The sequence below is a fragment of the Sapajus apella genome, unplaced genomic scaffold (assembly GCF_009761245.1).
Source record: "Sapajus apella isolate SASKATOON/1434 unplaced genomic scaffold, GSC_monkey_1.0 scaffold21, whole genome shotgun sequence".
Taxonomy (NCBI): Eukaryota; Metazoa; Chordata; class Mammalia; order Primates; family Cebidae; genus Sapajus; species Sapajus apella.
Genome location: NW_022436961.1, coordinates 15811719 through 15821158, shown reverse-complemented (window position 1 = coordinate 15821158; position 9440 = coordinate 15811719). Strand labels below are relative to the sequence as shown.

Here is a 9440-nt window from a genome sequence, read left to right as displayed (position 1 = left end):
CCGTCTAAAAAAAAAAAAAAAAAAAAATTGAGAGATTTGATATAAAAATATAAAATCATAGAGCTTCTGGGAAAAACCTTTCAGCCCACTACATTAGGGTTTCCCTGTTAACACAGGTCAACAAGCCAGTAAACCCTAATGGTGGCTGTCTTCTCAGAGGGGTCCTGAACCTCCCAATTTTCACCATCCCACTGTGGTCAGCTTTACTCACTGTCATTGCCTGCGTAGGTGCCTGTCAGTGCTTGAGTATTTTTTAACATGTTATAGTGAGAAAAATGCAAGAGGGTATCCTTGGACAATATCAATAATAACTAATATCAATTATTAAAATTGAGTAGGAACCAAAGCCAGTAGTCACTCAGCCTTCATGCAGTTTAGGAGTTAACTAGATGATCTTTCTTTCCTTGCTAATACTATAGTTGAATGGGAAAACATCCAAATACAGTGGCCATGGGTACCCCTGTGAACAGCCTCCAAGAAAGTGATGTCTGGCCAGGTGCGGTCACTCACACCTGTAATCCCAGCACTTTGGGAGGCCAAGGCGGGCAGATCACCTGAGATCAGGAGTTCAAGACCAGCCTGGCCAATGTGGTGAAACCCTGTCTCTCCTAAAAATATAAAAAATTAGCTGGGCGTGGTGGCATGTGCCTATAGTCCCAGCTACTGAGGAGGCTGAGGCAGGAGAATCTTTTGAACCCAGGAGGCAGAGGTTGCAGTGAGTGGAGATCATGCCACTGCACTCCAGCCTGAGCAAGAAAGCAAGACTCTGTATAAAAAATAAATAAATAAATAAATAAAATCTGCCATTGAGAACAAATAAGTAACAACACCTCATGTAACTTGTGATGTGTTTTCATTCTCATGTATTGAAACAGTTTCAGAGGACCCTAACTTGTTGGCACTGAAACAGGCTACACTGCACAAGTAATTCCTGCCTCTTAGTTCAGCATTTCAAACCAAAATCTCACTTAATGCAGATCAGCTAACAAATCTTTTCTAAAATCATCTGCCTGTGACGGAGACAGATGAAACCTTGGGTGATGAGTTGAAAGTTAAATAAAGACGAAGGACACGGAGGGGTCTGGGGACCCTCAGATGTAAAGCACCACTGTTGACACTCTTCATGATTTTTTCACACTTTCCTTCCCCGGTTTGTAAAGGTTCCTCAGATTCACAAAGGGTAATGTCAACGTCTTATTTTGTTTTAATCTTCTCCTGGGTGATGCTTTAAATAGGAGTTTCATGTTTTGGTTCTAACAAATAGTGGCTAACAATATTGAATGCTTATTATGTGTTAAGCACTTATGTACATTATTTTATTCAAGCCTCATAAAACCCCCATGAGGTATGTATTATAACAACCTTCTTTTTTAAAGATGAAACTGAAGTTTTGAGAAGCTAAATTACATATTCAACTACACAGCCATTAAAAAAATAGAATGAAATAGGCCAGGTGCATCAGCTCACACCTGTAATCCCAGCACTTTGGAAGGCCAAGGCTGGTGGATTGCTTGAGCCCAGGAGTTCAAGACCAGCCTGGGAAACATGGCAAAACCCTGTCTCTACAAAAAATACAAAGATTAGCCAGATGTGGTGGCACCCACCTGTAGTCCCAGCTACTTGGGAGGCTAAGGTGGAACGATTGCTTAGGCCTGGCATCCTCTTGTCCTGAGTGTGGGATGCACAGACTTTGGGCTGCAGTGATCTGAGATTTCAACACTGCACTTCAGCCTGGGCCACAGAACAAGACTCTGTCTCAAAAACAAGAATGAAATCATGTCGTTTACAGCAACATGGATGCAGCTGGAGGCCACTATGCTAAGCATATTAACACAGGAAGAGGAAACCAAATACTCCATGTTCTCACTTATAAATGGGAGTACTCATGGACATAAAAGTGGCAACAGTAGACACTGGGAACTACGGGAGAGAGAGGGAGGAAGGGGAGAAAGAGTTGAAAAATTATTAGATACTCTGCTTAGTACCTGGGTGACAGGACCAGTCGCACTCCAAACCTCAGCATCATGCACCCCCGAATCTAAAATAAAAGTTGAAATTGTCACATAAATAACATATTAGAAAGCTAGTAAGGGGCCTGCTATAGAAGTCCTGCTTTCAACCATTATTCTCTTAAGTGAAGCAGCTTTCAAAATGTAGCATGTCCATTTGTAAGAAGAGTGGAATTAAAGCTATGAAAACTGGGGCTTGGCCCTTGTCATAGGCTGTGTCAATAGACCAAAGAATGGAAGAAGATGAGATTCAGGGAAGGCCAAATGCAAACCAATGCATCACCAAGAGAAAGGATTTTGGAGTTATTACTAGTATTATTATATGAAAGCAAACTACATAACACAATCTCCAGAAAGACGTAATGAAATTAGAAAAGATCCAGGGACAGCAGCATCAATAATCAAGGAGAGAGCAATGGGACTTGAATAAAAACAGAAAGTTAGCCTGTTTTATTCTGGAAAGATGAATGCTAAGTGGAATAAAAAGACTCCTGGCAATCTAATTAAATTAGAATACAACTTTAACCAGCAAATACAAAACATTAAGAACTTATTCTGAGAATTGGTGTATTTGGAGGGGAGATACTTAGAATATCTATATTTTTAAGGTTTGAATTTTTTTTTTTTTTTTTTTTTTTTTTTTTTGTTTGGAGACAGTCTTGTTCTGTCACTCAGGCTGGAATGCAGTGGTGTGATCACTGCTAACCACAACCTCTGCCTCCTCGGTTCAAGCGATTCTCCTGCCTCACCCTCCGGAGTAGCCAGGACTACAGGCGCGTGCCACCAGGCCTGCCTAATTTTTTTTTTTTTGTATTTTTAGTGGAGAAAGGGTTCCACCATGTTAGCCAAGATGGTTTCGATCTGACCTCGTGAGCCTCCCGCCTCAGCCTCCCAAAGCGCTGGGATTACAGGCGTGAGCCACTGTGCCCTGCCTAAGATTTGAATTTTTAATAAATAAGAGTCATTAGTATGTTTTGAAGGTGCACCTTTGTGTGTGTGTGTGTGTGTGTGTGTGTGTGTGTGTGTGTGTGTGTTTTAAAGGAGTCTTGCCCTGTTGCTAGGCTGGAGTGCAGTGGCGCGATCTTGGCTCACTGCAATCTCCGCCTTCTGGGTTCAAGGGATTCCCCTGCTTCAGACTCCTGAGTAGCTGGAACTACAGGCACGCACCACCACTCCAGCTAATTTTTTGTATTTTAGTAGAAACGGGGGTTTCACCATGTTGGCCAGGTTGGTCTAGATTTCCCAACCTCGTGATTTGCCCGCCTCGGCCCCCAAAAGTGCTGGAATTACAGGCGTGAGCCACCGTGCCCGGCCCCATTCTGGATTTTTAAGAATCTTACTGTAACTGTATTTAGTTGTGATATTTTAATATCAGGCTTCCTATTACGTCAGGGGCCCTCAAACTACAGGCGATCAGAATGACTTGAGAGCTTTAAAAATTGAAGATTCTCACCATCAAAGATTAGAATTCTGCAATGAGGCGCCAGCCAAAGGACAGCTCCAGGAGCTGCATTCGATTGTGAAACACATGCTGTGACCCCCAGCACGCGCTGAGTGAAAGCTCAATTCCTCTAAGGCAGTATTTACCACCTACATTCGTTCCGTACCCATGGAGGTATTAGCAATAAATTACCAGTGTCCAAGGGACAGGTACTCTTCCCTTTTTACAGATTTGGAAACACTGACCATCCCTCCCCCTCTTCGCTCCCACTCCGTTCCCGCAAATTTACGCGGTTCTAGCCAGGGTAAAAGACAGGTAAAAAATGCGCAGAGCTACCCAAAAAAGAGGGAAAGCGCAAGGCATACTAGGTTCCAGCCAGGACACCTCCGCCTAGTAATGCCTTCTGACCTTTGCCTTTGCAGCCGGGGCCAATAGTTGGCGACTTTTAGGCGCTTCCCGCTGCGGACGTGGAGGCCCCGGGGGAAAACATTCCAGCCTTGGGCTGAGGAGGCGCCGGTCCTGGGCAGAGGGGCGGGACCGGGGAGGGGCGGGGCCTGGGGACGGGCGGGGCTAGAGGGCTGCAGGAGGCTGAAGCCGCGGGGAGGAGGTGCGGGACGGGGCGGAGCCTGGGAGTGGGGCGGGGCCAGAGAACCGCCCGTCCCCGAGGCTCGCGACCCTTGCCGAGGGGAGGGGGGAGGGGGGAGGGGGAGGCGCCCCCCGGTCTGGCCCCGCCCCTCGGGGGGGTGGCCCAGCGGGAGGGCGCGGCGGGCTGGGCGCGTGGGAGACAGTGCGCTCTGGCTGCCGGAGCGAGGGCGCTTCGCTCCCTGCTTAGCCATGGCCGCACCTCCCGGTTGCAGGAGCGCCGGCGCCCGGGCTTCTCCCCCAACTCCCTGAGCGGCCCCGGTTTCGATCTTTAGAAAACCCCGCGTTCTCTTTGGGGCTGTGGCGAGGGGCAGGGAGCGGCGAGCAAGGATGCGCTGACGACCGCCAGGGTGCACGTCCCGGGTGCCGCCGTGGGTCCCGACGCGGGAGCCGAGCTGCCTCGGCCAGCCTCGATTTCCCCACTGCGCTGCCGCCTCCGCCCGCCGCGCTTGATGTGCAGAAAGAAGCCGGACACAATGATCCTAACACGTAAGCTAGACTTGCGCCTTGCCGTCGAGCGGGCCGCAGGAGCCGGCTGCGGAGGGGACCCACCGCGAGAAAGTGTCACCTCGCCTTGTCAAGTTGGTGCCTGTTGTTCTGTGTTCTTGAAACGCTTTCTTCGGAGTCTCCGGAGTTTCTTGGGGTGGTGTGGGGATAGCAGGACTCGCAGTTTGCGGAGGGAGTTTGAATTTTGAAGGAGTAAACCCTTGACTACCTTTTGCCTGGGACCGCGGGCTGGCGAGCCAGGCTGACTCCAGATCGGCCGCAACCCTTGAAGGGAAGCCCTGGTTCTTGTTCCTGCTAGAGCCGGGCGGGGGGCTCGGGGCTCTGGCTGGAGGGCTGTGGCAACACCGCCTTTTACCTTTCTTTCCTTCGGGGACTGCTCTGCGCTCGGGCTCACCTCCTGTCATTCCCCAGGCTAGTCCAAAATCAGCTTGCACTCCCTGAGTGTTTACTGTGTGGGAATGTTTTAGACGCTAGTGGCGCTTGGAATTTTTTTTTTTTTTTCATCACCGCTTGAAAGTCATTTCACCAAAAACTTGTTTTTCTTTTCAACCATTTTTTGGGTCAGACACTTTAAACGCTGGGAAGTAACTCAGACCTGGCCAGGCAAGTCTCGCTTTGGTGGCCGCGGGTACCTGGAGAGTGTTGGGGTAGTTTAGCAAGCCCCGTGGCTTGCAAAAGGGGTTCCTGCTAGAAAAAAAAAAAAAAAGGTTTTTTTTTTTTTTTTTTGGAGTTGGGTCGCTGAATCGTGTCCCTGAATTGCCCCCTTGGAGATGTCCACGCCCTTGACCCCAGCAGGGAGCCTGAGTGAGGAGCGAGTTCCTGGGCCGGAGAGAGGAAGGAAGCTCGACGCCCGACCCGACTATTTTCGTAACGAGGCGACAGCTTCTTGGAAGCCTGCCCTACTCCTTGTCCCTGTTCCCACCTACAGCGTCCTGGGCCGAGGCTTTGATCCCTTTGAAAGAGGCGCACCCCTTCTCTCCGCAGCAAAGCGACTCTGCTGCGTGTAGTTTTCTGCGTCCCGGAGCGTCCTTCAGCGCACAGCTCCTGGAGGGAGGGAAGGGAGAGGGGACATGGGGTTAGGTTGGTGGGGTCCGATCCTGGTCTGTGGCCTGCTAGTTGGGCGAACCTGGGCAGTGACAGGACCTCACTGTGCCTTTTTCATCTGCAGCAAAGGGATGGTGATAACTGTATTACCTCTGCGCGGGGAGGTTGTGAGGATCAAATGAGCTCATAGCAGGGTGCCTGTTCCAGATGTTAATAAACATCCAGTGTATGCTAATCACCGCAGAGGGAAACCCCTGCTTGCAGTCATTAATTTGCATTGTGGAGCTGAAAACTTCGTCCCAGTGCCCATCCTTCCTCATCCCCAGCCTTGCTTTGAGTATGTCTTTTTACACCCAATATGGGTGAGCAAATGGGTTTATTCTCAGGATTCAGAGGTTGTTTCAGGGATTATTGGTGAGATAGAGGAATGCATCCAAGGCTGGTGACATTGATGATGTATTTGGGAAAAAAAATTACAGCTCGGGAGAAGGCCGAATACTGGGTCTCAAATTACATTTCTTTTCCTCCAAAATTCTGTTTGCCAAAGGGATGAGGGAAAATAATAGCCCAGCAGACTGCAGCCCTCTGAATGTAAATCTATCAGCAGCTCCAAGAGGTTGACTAATTCGCCATCCATCTGGACTACAGGCTGGCCCTGGGCAGAGATAATTTGCAGACCATAAGTGTGGAATTAATGGAGGTGCCATCTTGGCTTGCAGACGGCAGCAGATGGTCAGAGGGGCGCCCTGTAAGGCAGCAGCCCCTCCAATCGAAGAACTAAAGTCCTGGGGAACCAGTGTCAAATAGTTAACAGATGTGTGTACAAAAGTTATTTCAAGACATTTTCTGAGAAAATGTTGGCGATTGCATGTATTCACTTTTATTGTGGCATGCCAGATTTACAGTGTGGCCTGAGAGCAGATGCATACTTTTTGCATTAGCACTACTGTTCAGAGTTTAAAATGAAGCACGGCAGACTAACTTTCTCTCCCGGCTGTTCTGCAAAGTTTGCTTTTGAAAAATACTTACTTTAAGTCAGGAAGAGTAACACCAGACACCAAACAGCCTGAAAGTTCAAAAAGGGGACTGGGGGATAAATAGTTTCCAACTTAAATCTTTCCCTGGAGTGGGTGAGAAAAGTGGTTTTGGTGACTTGTGTCATAACTTCCCAATTGCAGATTTCATGAGGAATACCACTCATTCCTTAAACAGTGAATAGTTGAGCAATTAACTATTGCTAATTATGAAGGCAGTGTTTCAAATTTTAATGCACTGGAAAGAGTGAAGGATTTTCTTAGGATTCTGGAGTAAACCTGGAAGACAGGTTACGCTTCAACCTAAAGCCTTTGTTTTCTTGCTTGTTGTTCTGTACTGTAGTTCAGAGAGCAAGGACTACGTGAAGTTTAAGAGCATTTTTACATTAAAAGAGGTATTTGGGTGATTCTGGAAAATATACCAGGCCAGTAGAAAGACATGTTGTTATTCAACAAGCTATTACCATGAAGTAAGTTTAAAAATGTATATAGTACTTAAACTCTTATTTTTAGAACTATTACGGGACTTAAAGGGGATATAGGAGGCCCCAGTGAGATGCCCTCCAATCAGAGGCTTGGTGAGATTCCAAGAGGTGGTTTCAAATACAGAAATAAGTACTTGGGTTTCCCTTGGTGTCCCCATGGAGATTTTAAGCCATGATGCAATGTTAAATGAGAGTGGTATTTTTATAACTTAGGCGGGTAAATACGCAATTTGAAAATATGCAGGGAAGGATGATTTGGTCCAGAAGAATGGGGACATCCAGAGTACAGTGGGTGAAGTGGATGGGACATTTTGGAAAAGAGCCTTGTGCTGGACAGGATGGTCCAGTATTGTCAACACAAGTTTCTCATGCTTCACTCTCCTTCCTAGCAACAGGAAGACGGAAATGAGGCCATGCAAAAATAAAAGACCCTGAAAGGCCCCAGACAATACTTGATCCACCCCACCATTCACCCTGTACAGCCAGAAGACTTTTACAAAAATAAAAATAACTTCAGATGTTTCCCCTTCCTCCCTGGCTATTGCCAAATCATTAAAGACTAAAATCTCAGTGCTTTAGAACATCATAGCAAAACCTGGCCCTGTGGTGTGACTGGCATCCAGACCCACATCATGCCAAGCCTGTTCTTGAGATTATAAAGCAGACCTGGGGAGAAAGGTGATTTTCATTTGTAATGTTTGCACAGTCCAATGATTTAATTACACGAGTTGGTATCCAATGGGAGAGAACTAATATCTAAACTAAGTTGTATCTCTAACTTTCTCAGAATGCTCATTTTATCAGGATCTGCCCCTAAAATTCCTAGTTTAGAGTTGTGGGCCTGTAATGCAAAGGAATAATCTGTACATCATTCAAGATACTAAAAAATAGATGGCTTTGGCCAGACGTGGTGGCTTTTTGGAAGGCCGAGACAGGTGGATCACTTGAGGTCAGCAGTTCGAGACCATCTGGCCAACATGGTGAAACCCTGTCTCTACTGAAAATACAAAAATTAGCCGGGCATGATGGTGTATCCCTGTCATCCCAGCTACTCAGGAGGCTGAGGCAGGAGAATTGCTTGAATCTGGGAGGTGGAAGTTGCAGATCGCACCACTACACTCCAGTCTGGGAGACAGAGTGAGACTCTGTCTCAATCAATCAATCAATCAGTAAGTTGTAGTCAAGGTGAACTAATGTCCAACCGTAGAGTGTAAATATCCACTGTGTCTTAAAAAGCACAATTCCAAGATCCTCTTTTCCATGGCTATGAAATTAGAAGGAAAATGCTTTTCTGGAGCACTTTCACAATTGTCTCTATTTCTGACTCTGTGATCTTTGCATATGGAGGAATGCAGAGGGAGGTGAGTGCTGTTCCTCTCTTAAGGAAGACTGCTGTAGGGTCAAAGTATGTTTTATAGGAATGGGTTACTACATTGAATGAGTGCCGTCAGTGGTGTTTTCTTTCAACCTCAACTTAGTTAGAGATCCAGTTAATGTAAAAGGGTTTGATTCCCAGCTGAGAATGGGCTCCTTATGTCTGCCGGCACTTTTCCTTCTGTGGGACCCTGTGTGTTATTGTTAGGAATTACCATGATCAGTGATAAGAGCTGGAGACTCCTTCTGGGGGCCCTCTAATTAGGTCTACTCTGTTGTAACATTTTTTCCACTGGACATTTCTGCCTTGCCATCATAATTGATGAAGAACAGGAAGAAGCCCTCCTGTTTAGCCTGTATATTTTTATAGTGTCTCTCAAGCAGCAGCCGGACTTCTCTAGTATGGCCCTTACAGAGCCTTACAGTTATTTTGCAATTTCCTGGGAGGTGTGTGGCATAGGTAGGGAGCTACAATGTTAAGAGTCCAGGAATGACAAATTTTTTGTGGGTCACCTCCATGGAGGGGAGTCAAGTGAGAGGAGACTTAGGGCTCTGTCTTTATTTGGGGGAGTGTTCTGGGATACTATTTGATAAAACTGTGGCTTGCATTGACTGTACCAAATAATTCTTTCTTCAGTGAAAATACTTTCAAATATTATTTCTAAAGGAAACTTTTTCCCCAAATGTGACTGAAAATGTGTGAATGCCTGCCTCTAAGGAAATAAAGTTTTGGGCACCAAAAAGTGAACTATTATATCTTTCTAAAGTGAAGCCAAAACACAGTGGAAGTCAGATTCTCTTAATCATTCATCCTTGGGTGTTTCGGTTGTTCTTTTTTTGGGGTTTTTTGTTCTGCTATTAGACTTACTTTCCTTGTGGAAAGTCTGCTTATTTTCACTTTATA

At 46.5% G+C, this 9440-nt stretch overlaps 1 protein-coding gene across 7 annotated transcripts in view; it reads left to right on the top strand.

Annotated features, from left to right (window-relative positions):
• Positions 1–9440, top strand: part of DLC1 (DLC1 Rho GTPase activating protein) — a 522866-nt gene that overhangs the window by 466530 nt on the left and 46896 nt on the right. Inside the window, exon 1 of one of the 7 annotated variants that reach the window (XM_032288337.1) lies at positions 4037–4581. The exons of the other annotated variants lie outside the window; for them this stretch is intronic. Within the exon in view, the coding sequence (XP_032144228.1) occupies positions 4545–4581 (37 nt within the window). The 5' untranslated portion in view covers positions 4037–4544. Of the gene's footprint in view, positions 1–4036; positions 4582–9440 lie in introns of those variants that run through there. 7 annotated transcript variants of the gene reach the window in all.